This window comes from Toxorhynchites rutilus, chromosome 1 (assembly GCF_029784135.1).
Source record: "Toxorhynchites rutilus septentrionalis strain SRP chromosome 1, ASM2978413v1, whole genome shotgun sequence".
Lineage (NCBI taxonomy): Eukaryota > Metazoa > Arthropoda > Insecta > Diptera > Culicidae > Toxorhynchites > Toxorhynchites rutilus.
Genome location: NC_073744.1, coordinates 74837079 through 74862419, shown reverse-complemented (window position 1 = coordinate 74862419; position 25341 = coordinate 74837079). Strand labels below are relative to the sequence as shown.

At 40.2% G+C, this 25341-nt stretch overlaps 1 protein-coding gene across 1 annotated transcript in view; it reads right to left on the bottom strand.

Annotated features, from left to right (window-relative positions):
- Positions 1 to 11799: 11799 nt before the first annotated feature.
- Positions 11800 to 25341, bottom strand: part of LOC129761717 (xaa-Pro aminopeptidase ApepP) — a 92318-nt gene continuing 78776 nt past the window's right edge. The window contains exons 8-9 of the mRNA XM_055759454.1: positions 12370 to 12542; positions 11800 to 12313 (exon numbers count right to left, since the gene is read on the bottom strand). Coding sequence (XP_055615429.1) covers positions 12077 to 12313; positions 12370 to 12542 — 410 coding nt within the window. The 3' untranslated portion in view covers positions 11800 to 12076. The remainder of the gene's footprint in view (positions 12314 to 12369; positions 12543 to 25341) is intronic.

Sequence of the window (25341 nt, the reverse complement as noted above, 5' to 3'; positions counted from 1 at the left end):
CACTGTGTGGGTGAATGATTGCCGGGTCGATTTGACAGGTGAAGTGTAAACTGAGTAGAAGGTACGCTCACAATGAGCAGCGTAAAAGGGAAATGATAACCCGTTAAAAAATTTTGAAATATAAATCTGGAGCGAAACTGCAATTTCATCGTTCCAACTTATTTCGAACAGTATTGGCGATCTAACGTACAAATCTACACCTAGGCGGCGCTGCGGTGAAAGTGATGATGGTTTTAAATTTTGCCATGTGAGCTTATGGAAGGTTTGTAGTTCTTTCCATAAATTACAATGTTATAATCATAAAAGATTATTTGATTGCGATGAGTTTATAAGAAATTTAATTCTGCGCAATTTTATATATAACATGTTATTTATTTACCTCTTTCAGTAGTGAAAACTATAAAAATGTTGACAATGGTTGAATTAAAGAAGGAAATTCAAGAGCACAATCAAACACAAGTAGAAAAATGCACGATTCCTGCATGTGAGAACTACCTTGGAAAGCCCGGAAGTAAAATATACGTGATTTGTTTTCGAGTTTTAGGTTACCTTTGCATCATTTTATTAGTTCAAAAACAAAATCCAGATGTCTCACCGATCGTTTACGTTGTGCGTTAGATCGCCAATATTCCTAACATGTCCCAATAAAAATAATTTGGGCTCGTAAAATTGTATTTGTATTTGCGAAGTCACAATAATAGATTTTGTCATATTAAATCCCTCAAATTACAAATGGGAAAATGGAAAATGGTGAAAGCAAAGTTATACATCCCTATGCCGGAGATCGATCTGATTAAACATTAGCATAATGTTCCATTCTGTAATCTGATCGGGTTGTGCAATTGTTCCTAGCCACACAATTCGACATTAAATTGTGTGTTGTGTTTATTGAAGCGAAAATGTCAATGGATTTTCGAGTTTGACATCAGGCGAAAAAGACATCTGTCAGGATTGACAGATGTTTTTCCAGGAGGAAATGGAAAAAGGAAATGGAGGAGGAAAGGGGCTGGAGGACAGGGAAGAAGGTGGCTTAGAGGAATAGATTGGGTTGACTCGGCCACTTAGTCCGAAACCAGGGAACAACAAGAACGTTAAAAAGTTGTAAGAAAAATTTATTGATAATTGACCGACAGTGAGTTGAAAAGATAGATAGTAAATAAAAGTAAAAAAAGTCACAGGAGGGTTGTGTCCGAGACACGACCACATAATTGACGTAGGATTCCGTTAGGTTATCTGTTGATTTTGGATAATTACATCGTTAAACTCTTTGATAATGATTAGGTGGACCTGAATAGGGCCGTTTTGTTTGGTTGTTGAGTATTGTTTGTTCATTCCACCAGTGTTTAACGGGTGATGATGACAGAAGGATGATAAACAGTCGTTGGATGGTGCGTATCAGATAAAGGATACCGAAGTGGAATGAGATATGATGAGAACCGCCCTCTATGATCCTAGACGAGATGCCTCTTGTGATATGTATTGATGAAATAAAGAAAAAATATCACCAATGTAATATAAGATCATTATTAATACCGAACACAATTATCAATTTTTCTTATCAGTAAAAACATGTTACTTTAATATAGCGAAAATATATTTGAAATGGGAAAGGTAATTTTTTTTTATAATTTTTACTTTCTGATTGTTTATTCAACCCAATCCGTATTTTGATTGGACTAACGATACCTAATACTATATGTACACCTAATACTATATGTACTATATGTAGTGAGACTCTATGTTGTACGGGAAAGGATTAACACAACGGCTATCGTATACAATTTTACACCTAACCTTGTGCTATATTTTCACAATACACGATCGGACATTGATATAGAATTTCACGAAGCAACCAACATTAAAGTTCCAAATTTAAATTTTATTTGCTAGAATTATTCGTATCACTCTTCTTACTTGCAATATAAAAATGCCCCCGACTTTCATTTGATTTTGATGTCTCTGTTTTGGAACACATCTCGGCGGGAGCAAAAGCTCCCCCTACTTTCATGTATTTGCAATGCTGATTTCCCCTAGGCAGCTTGGTTTTGATGTCTCTGTTAGGGAACCGCCGCATGTGTCGTCAATTTCGACCAATCAGAAGTGGGTATTTCCGTTAGGATAGGGGTTGAGAATTTTCAATTGTTTGATAGTTAGTTTAATGATATATATTATTTTATTCAATGGACTGCCGAAATCGATTGACGCAAAAATTTCATCGATCCATCATGAAATGACTGAGCAATAAGCGTTTGAAATTGGACAATTTTCGCGATGTGCTCGATTCTCGATTTTCAATTTGTACCCCAATATGTTCCCGAAAGACGTAATCCTACGTCAAAAGTGAGTGGTAGAGTGCAGTGCCAGAGATAGAGCGAGAGGATCTCCTGCTAGTCCCATCATTAGGACCCTAAACCACGCTACACCATCCTCGGGCGTCCTGCAGAGCAACTCCGGCCACCTACCACCACGTTTCCAAGCGACGGCATTTTACTATACGGTCCAGAGCATCCCGGACAGAACGCCTTCTTCCTCCCATCAGCAACGATGAACCGCAGCGCGACGACGGTGACCACAAAGGACAGCATAGGGCCCCAACGATTACGGTACCATACTAACCCCATAAACCGAAAAAATACAATTTTAAAGAAAAATCAAATCTAACTACTCTCTATTTTCCTCTATCATCAAAGCTAGTCCATTTGTCCAGACCAAGGCGCCTAGAAGTATATCCTAAGATGGGCCAACTTGCTAAAACCACTCTTCAGCCATCTTGGAAGTCTACTGTGTTTTGTTTGTAAACAAAACACAATACGCTAGTGACCAAGCTCGCTCGTGATCAGTCTGTCTCTTTCATGCTTCAAGCAAATAATTCCCCTTCTGCTTTCTTTCGTACTGTTTTCATATACCGCTCCCCTAACCAACTTAGTGACGAAACGGCCTCACCTAGTACCCAAGACGGGTCTATGGTACTAGGTGAGGCCGTTTCGTCACTAAGTTGATTAGGGGAGCGGTATATGAAAACAGCACGGAAGAAAGTAGAAGGGGAATTATTTGCTTGTAGCGTGAAAGAGACAGACTGATCACGAGCGAGCTTCGGCAATAGCGTATTGTGTTTTGTTTACAAACAAAACACAGTAGACTTCCAAGATGGCTGAAGAGTGGTTTTAGCAAGTTGGCCCACCTTAGTATATACTTCTAGGCGCCTTGCCTAGTACCATAGACCCGTCTTGGTTATATCCAAGGCGCCTAGAAGTATATCCTAAGGTCGCTGACCGCTGTAAGACGCTTCCGGAAACTGCTGCAAGCTTGTTTTGCCATGTCGCGATTTAATGACGTCATTACTTTCATGATTATTGACTTTAGAGTCCAAACATGTCTGTCACGATAGTGTCTTAATACTTAGTGTTTCCTAATAGATGAATATAAGAAACCATTGAAACGCTGCTCATAGAATTACTATTTTCTGTGCACGATGAAGAAGCAATTGTGCTTTTTAATGTCATAATTATCTAAATTTCTGCATTTGAATCTTCAAGTAGATAATGAAACAATCAGATCAGTGGTAACATTAAAATAATATCGGTTCTTAGCATTATAACTCCTCGGATTCAACATTGAATTATTCCACATTCCACAGGAAAACTGGATTAGTGGAATGGTTTCTAAAGTACCAAGCTCTAGAAGCCAAACTAAAAGGTTTGATTAAAGCAAAAAAGCGTGGATATTGGCGGAAGTTCGTCAATGGTTTGTCAAGGGAGACCGCTATGAGCACTCTTTGGAATACGGCTAGGAAATTGCGTGGCTGGAACCATACAAACGAAAGTGAGGAATACTCTGACCGTTGGATTTTTAACTTTGCAAGGAAGGTTTGCCCCGACACCGTTCCTGCACAAAACGTCGTACGCGACATTCCACTTCAAAGCGATTATGAGAATTTTTCGATGGTGGAATTCTCAATTGCCCTTCTCTCATGTAACAATTCACCTCCGGGGTCGGACAAGATTAAATTCAACTTGTTGAAGAATCTTCCCGACTTGGCAAAACAGCGTTTGCTGAACTTGTTCAACAAGTTTCTGGAGCTGAATATTGTCCCGCATGACTGGAGACAAGTGAGAGTGATAGCCATACGGAAACCCAACAAGCCGGCTAGCGATCACAACTCGTATAGGCCGATTTCAATGTTATCCTGTATTCGTAAATTGTTAGAGAAAATGATTCTACTTCGTTTGGACAAGTGGGTCGAAACGAACAATTTGCTGTCAAATACGCAGTTTGGCTTCCGCCGAGGTAAAGGGACAAATGATTGTCTCGCGCTGCTATCTTCTGAAATCCAAATCGCATTTGCTCGCAAAGAACAAATGGCTTCCGTTTTTCTCGATATCAAAGGGGCATTTGATTCAGTTTCCATGGAAATTCTCTCAGAGAAGCTTCATAATCGTGGACTTTCACCAATTCTCAATAATTTCCTGTACAATTTACTGTCAGAAAAGCACATGATTTTCTCTCATGGCAGCTCGAAATCTTCTCGTTACAGTTTTATGGGCCTACCACAAGGCTCCTGCCTAAGCCCCCTCTTGTACAGTTTTTACGTCAATGATATGGATGATTGTCTAACTAGAGACTGCACGTTGAGACAACTTGCAGGCGATGGAGTTATTTCCATCACGGGTACTAATCCCGTCGTTCTGCAAAAGTCGTTGCAAGATACCCTGAACAATCTGTTCACGTGGGCCCTCAAGCTGGGTATCGAATTCTCTACGGAGAAAACTGAAATGGTCGTATTTTCTAGGAAGCACGAACCCGCCCAATTCCAGCTTCACCTATCCGGCAAAACGATCCAACACTCTATGTTTTTCAAATACCTGGTTGTATATTTTGATTCTAAGTGTACCTGGGGGAGACACATTGCGTATTTGAAACAGAAATGCCAGCAAAGAATCAATTTTCTCCAAACAATTACCGGAACATGGTGGGGTGCCCATCCAGGAGACCTCATTCAGTTGTACAAAACAACGATATTATCAGTGTTAGAATATGGCAGTTTTTGCTTCCGATCAGCTGCCAGGATTCATATTCTCAAGCTGGAGAGAATACAATATCGTTGCTTGCGTATAGCCATGGGGTGTTTGCATTCGACACATACGACGAGTCTCGAAGTTTTGGCAGGAGTACCCCCGCTTACTCTTCGGTTCACAAAATTATCCTACAGATTTCTCATCCGTTGCAAGATCATGAATCCATTGGTGATTGATAACTTCGAAAATCTACTCCAACTGAATCCTCAGTCAAGTTTTATGTCTTTATACCATGAGTACCTTACCCACGACGTGCACCCTTCACCAGGCATCTCCAACCAAGTTTGCTTCCCATACTTCTGCAATTCCTCTGTCATTTTTGATCTGTCCATGCGACAAAAAATCCATGGAATACCAGATCACCTACGCTCCGATTCTATTCCGCCGATATTTTCGGCAGAATATGGGAAAGTTAGATCTGATAAAATGTTCTTTACTGACGGTTCATTCATAAACGGGTCCACTGGCTTCGGCATCTTCAATGAAAATTCCAGTGCCTCTTTCAAACTCAAAGATCCTTGTTCCGTGTATGTCGCTGAACTGGGTGCGATATATTACGCATTAGGGATCATTGAAACATTGCCCATCGACCACTATTTTATTTTTTCAGACAGTCTCAGCTCAATAGAGGCAATCCGCTCAATGAAAGTTGATAAATGCTCATCTTATTTCCTAACAAGAATAAGACAACTATTGAGTGTTTTGGTCGAAAAATTATTCAAGATTACCTTAGCATGGGTTCCCTCTCATTGCTCGATACCGGGGAATGAGAAAGCGGACTCGCTAGCTAAGGTGGGCGCTTCAGAAAGCACACTTTTTGAAAGGCAAATTGCTTATAATGAATTTTTCCACATTCCTCGTCAGAATACGCTCGTAAGTTGGCAGCGCATGTGGAGTGAAGATGAGTTCGATCGTTGGTTACACACGATTATCCCTAAGGTCTCGACGAGTGCATGGTTCAAGGGATTGAATGTAGGTCGTGATTTCATTCGCGTGATATCTCGGCTTATGTCCAATCACTACAACCTAAACGCGCATCTCTATCGCATTGGGCTCGCAGCAAACAATCTTTGTGATTGTGGCGATGGCTACCACGACATCGAGCATGTTGTCTGGTCGTGTATCCGGTTCCATGCTGCTCGCTCTCAGCTCTCTAGAGTACTGAGAGCACAAGGCAGACAATCGGATATCCCCGTCCGGGATATCTTAGGTAGCCGTGATCCTGATCTTCTGCTTCATCTATACCTGTTCCTCAGAAACGCCGATGTCAACGTTTAATGATGTTTACTTCGTTGTGTCCCCGTTTCATATCCCTCCTATCCAAACGATAAACTTTTACTTAGTCGCGGCAATACATACACACACTCTTTACAGATACACGGGCCAAAGGTTGTGCAGTCCACTGATCATTCAACAAGAGCCAAAGGTTGTACCGCTTATGACAACTCTACACGAGCTGATGATTGCGCCGGCTAGTGACCATTCTATCCTGGATTCCTCGAGTCGAGAAAGACGCACCACGCTAGATATGGGGTACAGACTAGGGGGGCGTTGCTGATTAATGGTCAGCTGCATCCCAATAGCAGGTATCCCGTGTCGGGCACACGTACAGAGCATCGAAGACTGCAACATACCAATTATGAGAACACTTGTAATACTAACCTCGAGCCAACCGCGAGTAATCGGTTACATATTACTAACATAGTTGTAAGCAAACATTGTAGAAAAATTGAACTCCCGGCCCCGTTAGGCTGACGCCATATGAGCCTTAATAAAAATATATATTTTGGATAAAAAAAAGAGCACCTTTTCCAGACATTTCACTAAATTTCTTCCAAACCTTTTTGATTTTATCCGATAACAACTGAAACTACCGACGGAGATGTTTTGACTATTATCGGAATTTTAAATACTAACGCTACAAACAGAGCAACCTGGTGATTACGTCTAGCTATGCGGACAAATGTTCATTGAAACGATTGATTGTCCGCATAAATAGACGCAAGCGTTTTCCAAATGGAAAACATATTGTAAGTTGCGGCTACCTCAGTGGTACTGGTTTGTATAATTACCTCAGGGTCGGCTCTTACCTAGGAACGTGGTGGACTCACGAATACAACGGAAGCTGTTGGTGATGGATATGATGAGAATATAATCGTAATAAGAACAGAATGGTAAGTATATTTTATTAAATTTATTATATATTTTTTTCCTCTCTTTTCAGGTTAGTAGGTTAGAAAATCGTTGCGGCCGAACAGGAACAGGTTGAATCCAGGTAAGTATGTTGGTTGATAATAGAGAGAGAGGGTTTCTCTGGGTTTTCTAATTCTACTCACGGTGCCCGCACACGGGGATCGGTCTCATCGGTCCAAGTAACGATGAGCGGGGGCTAGGCTCGACCAGACCTCACCGCACTGCAACCTCCGAAACGTTCGACCGACTCACCCGTATACGTGTGGAGCAGCGATAACGTTGGGGGCTCGCTGACCACCGGCGTTTTCTCCGAGGTACCTCTTCCGTCGTTTGAATCCAGCGAGGAGGGTGAATGTCGCCCGGCTTGTGCGGTTCCTAGGACGTGCAACTCCTTCTTCTCTTATTGTCACTCGCACTTCACTCAAAAAGTACAACTTTAATTTTGACGATTTTTCGGTATAATTTCTTCGACGGTCCGTGAGTTAAGACCGATTCGAGCCATTCGAATCTTCCTTTACGGCTCGAATCTCTCTTCTACCTCTCTCTCTCTCTTCTATCCCATCTCTCTATCCCCTTTCTCTCTCTCCTCCTATTAATCTTCTGCTCCTTTTTTTCGTTCTTTAGGACTAAAGATTCCTCATAGGTTGTAAGGAATCATTGTTAAACATTGTTAGTTTTTTTTATAAAGATTCTTTTTTTTTGAATTCGCGTGGCAGCATGCAATGTCTTACAGGTAGGTAGGTGATGATGGGATTTGGGCATGTATTAGTAGGGTGTGTAATTATGGGAGGTACACTCACTCTTCGGTCCGTATTACCATATGGTTTATGGTTATATTTTGTTGCGGTTTTTCTAACCGTAACAATATGTTATAATCCACAAAATCACCTAGGCCCTCTTTTTGTCGATAATATCCTTCAACTGGACAGATCATTTCATCGGAAATTTGCATGGTTATGCTTGTAGGCCTAAAAAAACAAAAATGCGTTTTCCCAACACTAATGGTGTTGTCGATTACGTCTCCTATGCAATCATGGGCATTGTATTTATACCATGATTTTTATGTTGTCCTAATATTGATCATCGTAGGAAAATCCATTCGACTGATGCAAACACAAAATATAATCAAAAAATGATAAGCTCAGCGAGCTCACCTGTTTTTTTTTCTCAGGGTTGGCTCCCGATCTCGGGTGGATTGATACAAAGTCTGGTATGATAGAAAATAGAACATTGATTGAACTAAATAGATTTCTTTTTATTAACTTTTCTTGTCAGTACGCTCAATGTACTCTTCCGTCGTACCCCGTTGATCGTTTATAACTATTTTTGCTGTCAACGGATGTTGCCGTATGAAGAGACACTGTTTTGCATACAAATGGAATTGAAAATTCTCTGAGAATTGGTTTTCAGTAACAAAAAATGGAAACATACCCATTTTCTACACATTTGTTCTGTGAATTACCTGTGCTTTCTATACCGAGGAACGAGTGAAGTCGTGAGGTATAATTTTTGTATACCACTACGAAAAAGGCGTGCGTAAAGCGTTCGCCCGAACTGCAAATGCAGCGTTCGTTCATACAGACACAGTGAAAAGAGAAGGTATTGCAAATTAACCCTGCCCATTTATAATCAATTGGTATAAATAAACTATTCACGATTTCTAATATTCATTCTCGCTTCTACGAGCAAGCAGTCAGCAGTTTCTCTGATGTCACATACATCGGTTTTTCTCGATACAAATTTTGAAAAAAAAAAATCATTTCAGAGGATCGAAAAAAATATTTATTTTGGTTAGCGCTTACGACAAAAAAGCCTATTACAGTAATGATACTATTACAGTAATGATACAATTTTTATTGCATTTACAGCAGAATCTTGATTATCAGTGAAAGCGAGTTTTATAGCAATTCTATAGGCCTTCCTGAAATCAGTGATTGATAGGTCCTTGCTTTTTTGTTTTGTTCGTGGCTTCCACATTATCTGACCACTGGTGTACACAACCTTACATATGGGTAGCTCCTGTTTAAGGATCGTCATTTATCGATTCACGGGTCTCTCTGGACGGCTTGCTATCACCAAATATTGAACAACAACACGTTGCATGTAAAACGACTGTTTTTGCATCTTCTTCAAGTTCCGCTTGGCCCAACATCTCTCTTGGAGGCGAAGCTCTAAGGTGTTGGTAGGGTTGTGATCCTTGGGTATGCCGAGAATAAAGTGATGATGTTATTCTCGGCATATCATTCCATGGCATTGTTTCCATAATGGCAGGTTGCCAGATACAGCCAAAACGCGTTGTTGGGGAAGGCAGCGGACGTTTTCCCAGGCGTTCTTTGTCCTAGTTGATGGTCCCGGTGGCGATGAAAATATCATTTCTCCAGCCATAGGTTGAGGTGGCATACCAAACCAAATATTTTTGGGGAACTTGAATAGTTTTATGGTATTGAAGATGTCTGCCACCATTCCTCATTTCAGTTGCCGCGTGAAACTTCTGTCCCGATTTTACGTACGTTTCATCATCTAGAACGGCACATTCGAACTTCGGGAGCAACTTCATTCAAAACTTCATCCAAAATTGTCACGACTTTCGAATTTACACGGGTTACGTATATTCGATTTTTTTTTGTAACATTATGTTGGTACTCATGTCTCTTACTTATGTTGGCAAGTACGGCTTTAAATATTCAGTTAATTTTTGACAACTGCTTTTCTTACACGTGTTTTGGTTCATCTTCGATTTTTGTCTATTGCCTATCTCTAGAGAAATCCCTTCGTAGTGCTGAAGTAAAATCGGCAATGGCTATGGAAATGCTTAATGAAGTGGACCACTCTATCAACAAGAGCTGTTCTAAAAGTATCGCGATTTTTGTATACCAACTTATATTACTTATATTCGATTTCAGTTGTTGACGTGCTCGGGCTTCCGGCACGCTTTGCGTCGTTTACATCTTTTCGACCCTCCGAGAACATTTTTTCGAACTCCGATAAACGTTGTTTCGCTTCAAGATAAGATGTCACAATCAACATTCGGAATTTGTTCGCGCTAGGATTGGGCGTTCTTTATGGAAAGGTCGATCTTGTCGAATCGATTTTCTGAACGGCGTAGAGATCTATCCACTGGTTATATCGGTACTAAAGAATCGATCTTTGCCGAATCGATCTTAGAAAAATCGAAAATATTTTTTCCAATCTATCTGCTTATTCTATAGGAGTGTCGTCTTTTCTTCAATTCGCCTGGAATGGAACATCTAGTTCAGTGATCCTATGAGCCACTGGTTACAGTACATCCCCTCAGTAACTGCCGCTAGTTCTGTCTTCTGTCAGCATTTGCAAGGAAGTAAATCGTAGAAGATGCGATCCAAATGTTAACATTATGGTTAAAAAAATACGCTAGGTGGTCTTTGGTGAGATTTCAATCGTTGTATACTGAAAAACAAATCTACAAAAAGATCGCAAAAATCGAAAGCAAAAAAATCGATTTTCTCGATTTTCCCGAAGCGATCCAAAAATCGGAAATCGGAATGAAAAAGATCGATCCTTTGAAAATCGATCCGAGATCGCCCAATTCTAGTTCGCGCACTTCATTTTGTTTTTCACACAAAATTGGATACAGATTCTTTGATCCATTTTTGCCATAGGCAAACATCGAAGATGAACCAAAACACGTGTAATAAAAACAGTCTTTTTTGAAACGCGCCTCTTTTCTGAACCGTGGTTCTTTTGTGAACGGTAAATGAACCGTTCGAGCCGCGGCTCATTTTTGAGGATCAAATGAACAATTTAAGAGAAATAATATTTTAAGTGCACTGTTAAAAAATCCTACTCAAAAATCAGAACAACATGACAAAAAACATTAAACGGCTCAGCCCTCCGCGGATTATCTTCTGGGTTTTTCATCAAATTATGGTATTAATTAACGCATCATGGTATGTTTGTTTTGATGGGTTTTACAGGGTCTTTCAGATTAAACACTCACGCAAAAAAAATCCAATAGCTCCTTATACAATTTTTTTTCTCGCTCCGTCGATGGTAACACTACTCTTCGGGACGATAATATTTGGCTACTCGTTCAGTCTGATCGGATAGTTTTAGTGTCAAGATGTACAATTTACAAGAACGTGTGTTTTTAGTGAAATCGTATTACTCGAGCAACCGAAGCCTTAATGAACCTTTGTCCTCTTATGGTATGAATTTCAACATTTCTCGTCGTCGATTACTTCCTCTGGGGGTACGTGAAGGACCGTTGCTATGTTAATAAGCCACAACATTTGGAGGAACTTAAAGACGAAATAACTCGGATTTTCAACAGCATCGAAGTCGTAATGTTAGAGTTGTGCATGAAGAATTTTGTTCACCGTTTGAAACGCGTGATCGAAAAAAGAGGTGGTCACATCGAAAATGTCCTAAAATAAACTTTATTTTGGTTTTTTTTAAATGAAAGTCGGTTCACTTTTGTAGAAGTTATTAAAATTTGTTGCGTGAGCGTTTAATCTGAAAGACCCTGTACATTCACGGAACAATCAGGGTTTTCTAAATGATGAATACTCTTCAATTTTTGGTTTCAGACTAGTATATGTTTAATCTCCAACGAATACATTTTTTAAAATATCACTTGTTTCGCTCTGGTAACTATCAACATCAACATAAATTATTAATAAATAAGTTATATGAACATCTACCGTCTTATTCGCTAGCCTTATTCTACTGAATCTAGAGTTGAATTAGGTGGACTGTGTTCGAGTTATCTGGGGTTAAGACACGAGAAAAATGTAGACAGAGAGACTTCGTCCTTTGGATCAATGTCTAAGTTATCCTAAGATTAACAAATTATTTGCAACGACGGCAGTAAATACAAAACTCAACAGTCGACAGGTCCATGCAGTCGTCCGCGTGGCAGAACCTTGGTAATCCGCATCGGACTTGTACTCGGGAATGTTTCTCGTTTTGTTCATCATCCAGTAGAAGGCGTCCATTTTTTGCTTCCGCTTGAGCTCGTCACCGACCAGCTGACGGATGCGGGCGTTATAGTCGTTGATCCATTTTATCTTAAAATATAATATTTCTTAATTGGAAATTTTGGTTTCTTAAATGAGTAACGTACTTCTGGGCCACTCAGCAGAGAGCGATCAATCATTTTGGGTTCGAACGGAACCAGCGTGATATCTTGGAAGGAGAGGAACTTGAAGCCGGACGGGTGCACTTTGCCAGTGTCCTGGACTTCCAGAACATTCTCAAGCCGAATCCCGTAGTTTCCTTTTTTGTAGTATCCGGGTTCTGGAAAACATATAACAAAACTTTTATTAGCTTTATTAAATCATTTTTACAAGAGTTTCGTAAAATTTACAGTGAAATAAAATATAATTATTGTCAGACACAGTTTTTGATCAATATTGTTTCACCACTTGTATGAAACTGCTTATTTGATGCGGAAAAAAATAATTTCTATTTCAGAAACGTGTTTGTTCTTCTCATACCGTTTTGTCCCATATTCCGAACAGTCTCAAATTCCGAACACTTCAATTTTATATGTAGATTTACATATAAAATTTTACTAAACTTTTATGTTATAATTAATTGAAGAATGAAAACACAGTCATTCTTTGAGGTATAGGCTTCATTTTGACATCATTTACAGGTATCGATACAGCCTATAATTTATAATATTAGATATTTGCAAAAAAGTGACAGTCAAAACCAAGGATAAAATGTTTGCGTTAGAAAATTCCGTAAAAAACAAGCATCGTTCATTTATCAGTTTTTGTAGTGTGGTGGATACCCGCCTGATCGATACATTGTATGCGCGCTATCAGCATAAAGCGCAATCCGATACTCGAAGAATGAGCGATTGTTGCTTATGCTGACGGCAGCGTAAAGGATCGCGTAGCCATCCACTGCGAGCATAGAATAATCACATGAATGTAAAATATGAGTTTGAATAAAAAAGTCTAATCGCGACCGTGCTGGAAGCAAGACGTGCGTTCTCAACTTAGAACAACGGTATCACATCATAACCCCCCAAGTCCCCCAGGGACTTGTCAGTAGTTTATTTCAACTATTTTGTTTGTTGTTTTCATGTTAGAGAATGTATGAACCTACGATGAATGGGTGAAAAAAATATATATAATGCGGAAATCTTCATTAAAATGTATATTGAAGTAGTGTTCGGAATATGAATCAAGTTTCTACGCATGATTCAAATTCCGAACACCTAATTTTCAAATGGGAATTCACTGAACTTGAATGTAAAAATTAATTGAATAATCAAAACACTGAAATTCTTTGGATTATAGCCTGCATTTTAACATCATTTACAGGTATCGATACAGCCAATAATTTATAATATTAATCATTTGCCAAAAAAAAAGGCAGTCAAAACCGATGATAAAATGTTTGCGTTAGCAAATTCTGTAAAAAAAAGCATCGTTAATTTTTCAGATTTCGTAGTTTTTCAACTATTTTGTTTGTTTTAATGTTAAGTGCTAGAAATGGTAAGAATCTACAATAAATGGATGAAATAAAATTATATTTTATGCAGAAATCTACATTAAAATTAGTGTTCGGAATATAAATCAAATTTCTACGCATGATTTAAATTGCGAACACTTCATTTTTAAATGTAAATTTACTGAACTTTAATATTATACATAATTTAATATTCAAAACCCTGACATTCTCTGGGTTATATACTTCATTTGTACATCATTTACAGGAATCGATACTGATATAGCGCCCTTGGTCCCGAAACCATGTAAACTATAAGAAACAAATACAGGTAAACTTCGATATAACGTACATTTCACTTTCAAAATTGTGCGTTGTATCGAATTGCACGTAATATCGAAGCATAATAAAGTACTCACAAACGTAGTCTATAACACATTATTGTGTTGCTGTTTTAGTAAAGTTAATGAACAACTTCAATCAGAAGACGAAGCCAGCCTTTCTCATGATGTTTCCCTTCGTACTATTGATTGAAGCTTGATTCATTTAGAATCCGGAATTACAAAATCAGCTGTATTTCGGGATTTATTGAAGGTACAAAACTTGTTTTAGCATCACAATGCTGATAATTCATTGTTCTATCAGGAAAAAAAATTGATTTTTTTTCCTTTACACTTTAGAAATGTGTACGTTATATCGAGGTAAAATGTACGTTATATCGAGTGACGTTATATCGAGGGTACGTTATATCGAAGTTTCCCTGTACAATCAATAATTACAAAAGCAAAATCCATTTTTTGACGTAGGACTACGTCTTCATTTCTATACCGGGGTGTAAAATCAATGTTTCGAAACCGAAAGCGTTACGCCGGAGACCGAGATTTCGAGCGTTAATAGCTCCTGAACAACTGAACGAATTGGTATGATAAACACTTCATTCGAAAGATAAAATGTCTACGCGTTATATACTTGTTACTTTTTGATCCAAAAACTTGTTTCAATAGCCTTAAAATTGTTCTCGAAACAGGCTATTGAAATCACCAATCGGTATATATGCGAGCGCCGCTCGGAAATCCACTCAAATTTGAACAGAGTTGCGCTCTCTCAACACACAGAATAATACAAAATCTGTATGAGTATGCTACCTGACTTCATAGTCGTTACCTTTCAAGGTAACGGCTTTGGGTTTGGGTAGATATATTTATTTCCAGTTAGATAAGTAGTGTAAGTTGGGATAATGTAAATAATTTGGGGAGGGTTATAAGTTAGATTTAGGTAAAAAAGGTAACAAAAAACTAGAAAAGTTTAGGCATGATTTTACAATTGGAATATGAAACAATCGAATAATGTGTATAATACAAATCATTACAAAACTTGACATTGCAACTTAAAGATGAAGAACCCTAGGTTGATCACTTGATATGTAGTACTTTATTATAATGTAAATCAAATTAAGAAATAAAAAGAATTTAAGTGAAAAAAAAGAAATCCACTCAGTTCTAATTGAACAGCGATTAGAGCATGTTGTCGCTTTTGTGGTGAAGCTCTTCGTTTATCATGAAAGCGCGGATGAACGGTGTCACCAAGAGCCTGTTTGTGCACCTTAGGCCAGAAGGGAATCCATCAGGAGGAGAGTGATGCCACAAACGGTTCCCCGGGAAGACATCGCTACACACACACATACATGCGCAGAATTCTTTCCGTTTGGATGCCATTCAGCATCGAGAAAGTTCCAGAAAGATCTAATCATTTCATGAAAATAATCTGCCAGTTCCTCTGGGAATTTAAAAATACATTCATGTCAAAGAGTTTATTTTAATGTTTTCTAACCATGTAACACAGCGATCAAATTCATTTGACTTTGTAATTTTTCAACCAAGTGTAATTTGCAGGAAAGCTTCTGAAGATTATTCTTCCCCATCAGTAGGAAATTTCCGTATCCAATATTGTATGCGCACGCAATCGATTATTGCTCAGTCGCCGAAAGATTCGAGCTCAGAGAGTTCATTCCCCTCTAGTTTGCCGTCACCCTTGCGGTTATACCATAGATATAACCCACTTCCTGTTTTTTTACGAGCATAACATTTTTCCAAAGAAGACAAGCTTATTGACTTTAATTATCTTTAATATTGACTTTAATTATCTTTAATATAATTAAATACTTTAATATCGATCATATGAATCGGTCCAGTGGTTTAAAAGTTATTTTTTTTAAATTGCATTTGTGCTGTTCGGAATTTGAGACAAAAGTGATTAAACATATTTTTAGTTTTTCATCATGAATATGTGTTTGTAAATCAATTTTATTGTAGTCAAATGAAAAAGAAGGCTCTATTGTATCCAAAAACCAAATTAATTTTGCGAAACAGTACCATTTTGAGTAATGAGACACTGTGTAATAGCCATCAAAGCTTAAGTGTTCGGAATATGAGACAAATGGTACATTAAATATTCCATTGACGCGAATGCTTGGTTATTATGAGCTTCTAAATGGTATTGGTATTGACTACTTCATAAATATGTGACATGTTCTGATCAATCACAGTTCAAAATTGCTTAATTGAACGAAATTTCGTGCAAACGAGTGGGTTGAATTTTTTCGAGCCGTTTGAGCATTGAGACATAAAACTTTGGCCGAGAAGTTGCCCAAAATACATCCTGATATACGATTCGTCCTCCACACGCAAGAATTCTTGTTACTGCGATAGAACCATGCTGTACAACTTCCGACTGTGTGATGTGGTCACAATGTTCTGTTCCGCGTCCGATTTGGTTGCTTATTGGCACGAAAACAAAGATTACCTTCTTGTAGACGGACCATTCGACTTTAGACGGGATTTTTTGGAAATATCGCCCCTTAATCGCAGCAAGCCACGTCCGATGGTTGACGTGGTTTTTTTTCTGCCGGAAAAAATGTCAAGCTCTAAAAAGGAATTTTGAAGAAAATTAAAGTTGGTAATTCAGTGCATTTCTCAGACGATCTCTCGACCTGATCGAGATAATATTGTGAGAAAAATAGTGCATGACAATAGTCTCATTGGCACCTATTGTGCTAAACAAACAATAAGTGAAATCTTTTGAAAACAAAAGAATAGAAATGGAAACCAAAGTTCGAAAGAACACGGTTAAACTGGTGTGCTCATCTGGAAGCAAGACCCCCACGCATCTGGAAGTACTGAAGTTCACGTTACAGCACCTGAAAGTTCCCCCAGCAGACCTTCATTCCATATACCGGGATGAAAATGAAAACAGATTTTATATGAAGTTTATCGATGAAATAAAGTTTTCGGATTTTATGAGAAATATCGAAGAGACATACATGTTCCACTACGACGATGGTACCATAACACGCGTGCACCTGGAAATGGCTAGTAAAATTTTCAGGTATGTTCGAATTTTTAGTCTTCCGCCTGAAATCGAAGACAAAGATATCGCGCATGTTTTGGGCCAGTTCGGCTCAATAAGACAGCACATAAAAGAACGGTATGCAGCAGCACATGGCGTCAACATCTACACGGGAATCCGTGGGGTTTACATGGAAGTGGCTAAGGAAATACCTCCACACATATACATTGGCCATTTTCGGGCCAGAATATTTTATGATGGTCTCAAAAATCGATGTTTCCTTTGTAATGGCGAGGGACACATGAAGGCGGATTGTTCGCAAATGGTTTCTCGCAATGGTGGCAGTGGTAGCAGCAGCGGTAATCACAATGCTAGCAGTGGTTCGTCGTACGCCAATGTGACTGCGTTGGGAGAAGGCGCAAAAAGCTATATTTCTACTGGTTCAGAGCAACAAACTAAGAGCGCAGCAACATATGAACTAGCAGCATCATCCTTCGAATCGACAACGAAGTCATCGAGCATCGAAACAGAATCACCCGATAAAGACACAGTCAATCCAAATCAACGAGGAATCGAATCATCTCAACTGGTAGAACCGGGACAAACCGACGACATGCAAGTCGATGATGAGAAGAAAGCTCAGAAGCGAGCTCTAACCAGTTCATCCGACGACGACATAGGTAAGGAAGCTGCTTTTACTGTAGTACAGCAAAGAAAAATTAAGGCTGACACCAAAAAGAAATAAACTATAGAAGCTCTGCCAACATCAGTTTTGGAAAAAAGATCAGCATCGAAGAGCCAATTACTACCAATCGGAGCTAAAGTTACAGTAAACACAACAAAACGATCAAAGTGAATTTCATAAGAAGAATTGCTACATTGAATATCAATGCAATGAGCATCTCAGCTAAAAAATCATTACTTAAAGATTTCATATGGGACAATGACTTGGATGTTATATTTCTCCAGGAAGTGTCATTTGAATGTTTCGGTTTCATTTCGACGCACCAAGCTTTTGTTAACATTAGTTCGACAAACAAAGGCACAGCCATTCTTCTACGTAAGAATATTGATCCCCGGAACATTCTTCTTAATCCTAATGGGAGAATATCATCTATTATTTTTGATAACGTGAATTTTATAAACATTTACGCGCACTCAGGTTCCCAGCACAAGAAACAAAGAGATATTTTGTTCAATGAAGACATAATACCCCATTTATCTAATGAACATCCAAATATTTTATTAGGAGATTTCAATTGTATTCTAGATTCAAACGATTCTAATTCAGCCGTGGAAAATTTCTGTGCAGGATTGAACAACCTTGTATTGTCAATGGATATGAAAGATATTGAGAAATCAATTAATAATTCAACATCATACACCTTTTTTAGAGCAAATTCGAAGTCTAGACTAGACAGAATGTATTGCCCGAAAGAATTTTTGGAACAAGTAATATCGATAGACATTCTACCAACAGCATTTTCTGATCACCATTCAGTGATCATGAAATATAAATATCTGATTCAAGCTGCATGACTTTTTCCGGAAGGGGATATTGGAAAATTAATTCAACTATAATGGATATTCCAGAAGTCACTAGCCGATATATTCAAATATATGATAGTTTGAAGCATCAACACAGCTTTACTGAAAATTTCAATGTATGGTGGAATGTGAATTTTAAGAATAAAACTAAATATTTTTTCAAATCAGAGACGTTTAAAATGAATGAAGAAATACGAATGGAAAAATCGTTTTTGTACACATGCCTAAAACAAATTTCTGCATCTATGATGAACGGACAATCTCACCCAGATGAAATGATATATGTGAAATCCAAACTAATAGAAATAGAAAACAGACGCATTCAAAGTTACCGTCAAAAATACCAACCAAACACTCTGCTTGAGGATGAAAAGCTAGGGTTTTTTCAAATTTCATCTAGAATAAACCGAGATAGCAAATCCAATTTGTTAAAACTGGAAGTAAATGGTGCAGTAACCACCAACAATGCAATCTTGAAAACTTTTTTAGAAAATCATTTCCAAGAACTGTTTGACAGAAAAGAATTTGATGCAACAGGTGTTGAACAAGTTTTAAGTCACGTTAATAGATCTCTGAATATGGCTGATCAAAATAGATTATCATCCCCAATTTCAGACGACGAGTTTGAAATAGCTCTAAGGCAGGTGACAAAAAAAAGAAGCCCTGGTCCAGACGGGCTAACGTACGAGTTTTACAACACTTACAAAGAACATCTGAAACATGACATGGTAAAAATATTCAACATGTATCTCGTTGAAAGTGTAACACCACCTGCGTCTTTTGCAGAAGGAATAATTACACTTATTCCGAAGAAAGGTGACATACACGATATTTCAAACCGACGTCCAATCTCAATGTTGAATTGTGACTACAAAATATTTACTAAAATATTGACGAACCGTCTACAGCCGTTAATGGGAAAACTGGTTGGTCCAGGCCAAGCAGCTGCTGACCCAAACAAATCTTGTGTTCATAATCTGAAGCTTCTACGTAATATTGTAATACGATCCCAACAAACGAAACGTTTAAAAGGTATGTTAATTTCTATAGACTTAGAAAAAGCCTTTGATCAGGTGAATCACGAATTTCTGTGGATCCTGCTAGAGAAATACAACCTTCCCATACAATTCATAAATTGTATCAAAAACCTCTACCGGGCCGCTTCATCAAAAATCCTATTTAATGGATTCCTCACAAGATCTATAAAAGTCGCTTCATCCGTTCGACAGGGATGCCCATTGAGCATGATTTTATTTGTCCTATATATTGAACCTTTGATTCGCATGATATATGAAAACATTAATGGATGCTTCATAGACAACAATTTCATCAAAATAGTTGCTTTTGCTGACGATATCAATATATTTGTTCTCAATGATATGGAATTTGATACTGTTCTTACTCTCATCAACTATTTCAGTATTTATTCAAAGATTAAATTGAACATGCAAAAATCAAACTTTTTGAGATTTAACAACTGTTTTTCTGGTCCACATCAGTTAAACGAAGTTAACAAAATGAAAATTTTAGGTGTTTCATTCACTTCGAGCTTCAAAACTATGATAACAGAAAATTATGATGACATTATTAATAAACTGAAATACGCCATAAAAATTCACTCTAGAAGAAATTTGAATTTGTTTCAAAAAGTTCATATTCTTAATTGCTATATTTTATCTAAAATTTGGTATGTTGCTCAAATATTCCCGGCTGATAATAAACAAATTGCACAAATTCGAAGAATTTGCCAGAAATTCATTTTCAATACAATGATTTTCAAGGTTCAATTGCAGCAACTATATCTAGATGTAGAAAATGGAGGCTTATCCTTGATCGATGTGGAAAATAAAATGAAAGCTTTGTTCATGCATGTTCATGTTCAGTTTTCATGCAAAATGATCAGCAAGTTGACAAGTACATGATGGCACAAAAATCTAACCAACTACTAACACGCAACACTCGTGAATGGATAAAATTGGCAGAGGAAAAAAGGAAATATACAAGATCTAACACATGTAGTCTTATATATAAAAGCTTGATATATGAACTGAAAATCGTTCCGAGGATAGAATTAGAATTGCCAAGCCTTGAATGGGAGGTTATTTGGAAGAATATGCACCAGAGTTTCTTATCCACAAGTGGAAAAAATGCCCTATTTATAGTTCTTAATGACATTGTACCATGTAAAAATAAATTGTTTCGTCATTCTATACGTGGGACAGTCTCTCAACTTTGTGATATCTGTGGAACCGTAGATTCATCCATGCATCGCATAAAAAAGTGTACAATATCCAAAATTATTTGGAACTGGGTATTATATATAATCAATGAAAAAATGAGGATAAGAATTTGTGACCCAGAAGAAATGATTGTTAAAAAAATTAATGGCAAATCAACTAGCGAAAAGGCAGCTCTATGGCTATGCACAGAAGCTATTGCTTATAATTTGATATATTTTGAATCTGGTTCAATGTACCATTTCCGCAAAACCATAAGAGAAAAAAGATGGAACAGCCAATTATTGTTTAGAAAGCACTTCGAAAATGACTTGAATGTTTGTTAATTTAGTATAAGATAGGTTAAGTTAGTATAATCCCGAGTAGGCCGCGGGTAAACGGCCTCCCATTAAATTTTAAGTTAGGTTAAGATTGTCAGTCCAATAAAGAAATGTGTAAAGGATTTGTGGGTGGTTGTGTGAATAGTAAAGGTGTGAATGGTAAATGTTCGAATGGTTAATGTGTGAATGTTTTGCGAGAACGTGAACTGACCCCCAGTAGGCCACGACTAAACGGTCCCACAGACAAATTTTGAATTAAAATTGATGGAAGCAAAACGAAAATGTAATAGTTATATTGGACACTTGGTATAAAAAAAATAAAAAATACTCATAGGCAAAAAAAAAAAAAAAGTGTACAATATCCACCGAGCGCCACAACAACGTGGCCCGTATTGTTCATCGACAACTGGCGCTCCAATGTGCTCTACTGGAAGACAACGTACCAAACTACCGGTACCTGCCTGCACCTGTCCTGGAAAATGACCGTTTCAAGCTGTACTGGGATCGCACTGTTCTGACCGACCTCTCGATCCACCACAACCGCCCAGATATAATGGTTTACGACAAGAGCGACCGCAAAGTCACCATCATCGATGTCGCTATTCCACTGAACCAGAATCTGGAGGAGACCCACGGTCGCAAAATCTGCAAGTACCGACCATTGGCCGTGGAGCTCAAGGAACTGTGGGGGCTAAGGGAGGTCCCAAGAATTGTTCCAGTCGTTCTCTCTGGAACTGGAATTATCCCGAAGACACTTCTGGAAGCGCTAAAGGTGTTGAACATCGAGAAGGAATTGGCCGGCATCCAAAAGTCGGTCATCCTTAGCACCTGCGCGATTGTCCGACAATTCCTCGGTCAGGACTAAAACAGCACGAGCATGCAGATACGTGCATTCCGCAGAGCCTAGTCCCCCTTTGGCATTCAGAAGCCCGGGGGCAGGTGAAAATTCTGGCTAGGTTCGCCTAGTTAAGAAGTGAGATAAGTCTGCAAAAAAAATAATTAATAATTGGTTCTCAAATGGGGATCAACACTAGGGTAGGAGCCTACCTGTTGGTCTCAAATGTTCCTATCTCACGCCTCCACGAAGATCATATGACGACATTTTTAGATCGTGCGTGAACTGGAAACACACACCTGGTCTTGGCTCCGAGAACGGGTGTCGAAAGTGGCTAAGTGAGGGGGTGCGAGCGAGTCAGAGCGCTATATCTCTCCCGGGGAAGGCCTCCCGGGTCATGGAGGCCTTGCCAACCCGCTGTCTCCCGGGCAAAGGAGATACACCCAGAAAATGGAGCTACGTTCACGAAGAATACTCAGAATGCGATCGCCCGAGGAGGGTCCCCGAACTGGAGCTGGTCCTGGAACGGGCGTAAGAGCGAGCGGCCAGCGGCTGGAGGGCGATGTGCAAGAGCGGGCCACCAGCCGGGTTCAACCCGAAGAGCTACCGCCACACGGAAACAGCAGCCATCGACATCACCAACGAAACGCTGCGCCTACGAGGCGTGTTGCGACTGTCAGACGACAGTCGTCCACACTTGTGGGTACTACTAGGCGACGGATCATGTGGACACATGAAATGAATGAATTCGTGATCCGCGCCTATTACATCTGCACTGCTTTGGAGACGGACATGAGCGGTCGCCCTCGAATACTCGCAATGTTCGAGGAAGCGTATCCAGAGTTCGTCGGGAGGCTTGACCAAAACGCGATGAACGCGAGGCGTAGAGCGATTGTACGCAACAATATGCTCTCCCAAACGCAAGTCGACGAGATCAAGCAGCAGGTGCAGAGAGAACTAAGCTCCAGAACAAGCAGAGCAAGCGATGTGTCGAGACGAAGTTCAGTACGGCTGAGCAATTCATTCGCGAGTGGGGCACGCGAATCAGCACCAGTGGAGGCCACAGTACAACAACCCCCTGAGCCGGAAGATCCACAGCCAGATCAACAACTACTACGCGATCTGGTCTTCCATTACGACGAGGCGATCTCACAGTTCCGCGACACGGACCCTTTGTCGCGCCCCAGGATCCCGAAGTTGCAGCATTCCCGCAGGCTGACAAGTGCAGTAAAGCTCATGAACGAGCACGTTCTTCCGCTGCACTTGGTTGATGCTGAGAACATGGAGGAGCTGTAACTGAAAGTTTACTGTGCTGCTGTGGCGACCGCCAAAAGTTTAGGATACCGTATTAGGCCAAGAGGCGGACTGCTCCAACATCTCCGTGAAAGGCGTGAGCCTCCATGGCGAAGGAGATTGGAGCAACGGATCCTAAACAAGCGCGCCGCAATTGGAAGACTGATGGCGTACAAAAGAGGCAGCAGATCGGCGAAATTATGTCGCCAAGTTGCTGTGATCGTGCGGCCTACTGAACTTCGCCAGCTGGGAGCTCACCAGCTGACGGAAAAACTCGACACACTGGTACAGCAATTGAGCGTCCTAACTAAACGGCTGAAACGTTACTCTGACTCTGCAAAGCGCCAGGAACAAAATCGGATTTTACGAGATAACGAAAAAGCGTTCTACGACCACATTAGCGACGAGAAGCCCGACTACCGCGAAGGTTTGCCAGATATTAGCGATGTGACGAACTTCTGGGCTGGTATTTGGGAGACCCCAGTAGAACATCGCGACGGGCAAATGTGGTTAAGACGGGAGGAGGAGAGTTGTGGTGAAATTGGAGAGATGCCAGCTATCATCGTCGGAGAGAACGATGTCCGCGAAGCCTCGCGGTACCTGAGGAACTGGGCAGCACCGGGCCCCGATGGTGTCCAGAACTTTTGGCACAAGAAGCTGACCGTCGCACATCCAAAGATAGCTGAGTGCTTCAACAAGGTGCTACGTGACCCACACAACCTTCCTGAATTCGCCACCCGTGGCGTCACCTTCCTCCTCCCGAAAGACAGCAACACATTGAACCCATCAAAGTACAGACCGATAACGTGCCTATCGAGTCTGTACAAAATACTGAGCAGCATAATTACCGCCAAAGTTTCTGCTCACTGCGAACAGCATCACATCATCGCAGAAGAGCAGAAAGGATGCAGGAAAAATACGCATGGCTGCAAAGACCAGGCCATCATCGACGCAGCCATAGTCGGCCAGGCGGTATATAACCAGCGGAACCTAAGTATGGCCTACATCGATTACAGGAAGGCTTATGACTTCATACCTCACTCGTTTCTCGTCCGGGTATTGGAGCTCTACAAAATTGATCCCGTCGTCGTTAGGTTCCTGCAGCATGCGATGAGGCAGTGGAGTACGTCTCTGCACCTCAGTGATGGGGAAAATGTGTTGCAGTCTAGAACGCTGCAGATAAAGAGGGGGATATTCCAAGGCGACTCTTTCAGCCCGCTTTGGTTTTGTCTGGCACTGAACCCCCTCAGTAGGACGCTCAATAGAAACGGTCATGGCTATAAAATAAGGTATGGCGACGGCGCCCACGAAGAAGTGACCCATACCTTTTACATGGACGATCTCAAGGTCTACGCTGATTCACGTCAGCGTCTAGGTGTAGCTATCCGGGTTGTCGAAGACATAAGCAGGGACATCTGTATGGAGTTCGGCCTCGACAAGTGTCGCTGTGTCCACCTGCTGAAAGGACAACTTACCGAATCCGGAGGCTACGAGGTCTATGACGGCGAGTTTATAAGAGACATGGTTCGTGGCGAATCCTATAAATATCTTGGATTCCGACAGCTCACCGGGATTCGCCACTCCGACATCAAGACGGAGCTGCGAGACAAGTTCTTGAGTCGAGTGAACTGTGTCCTGAGGACTTTCCTCAACGCGGGGAACAAGGTACGCGCGATCAACACATTCGCGGTTCCCCTGCTGACCTTCAGTTTTGGTGTAGTCAAATGGAGCAAAACTAACCTAGAGGACCTTGAGAGGAGGATGAGGAAAGCATTCAAAGAGGCCGGAATGCACCATCCTCAATCGGCACTGGAGAGAGTTTCACTACCACGCAAAGAAGGGGGACTTGGAATCGTCGACATTTCTGCACTGTGTGTTGCCCAGGTACGACAACTGCGCGAGTACTTCGCAGAACGCGCCAACCAAAACGCGCTATACCGGGCTGTCTGCGCCGCCGACAGAGGATACAGCGCTCTGCACTTGGCGCAAGCGGAGTACCAACTCAACTGCAATCTGCAGACAGTGGAGGAGAAGATTGCAGCTTGGAAGCAGAA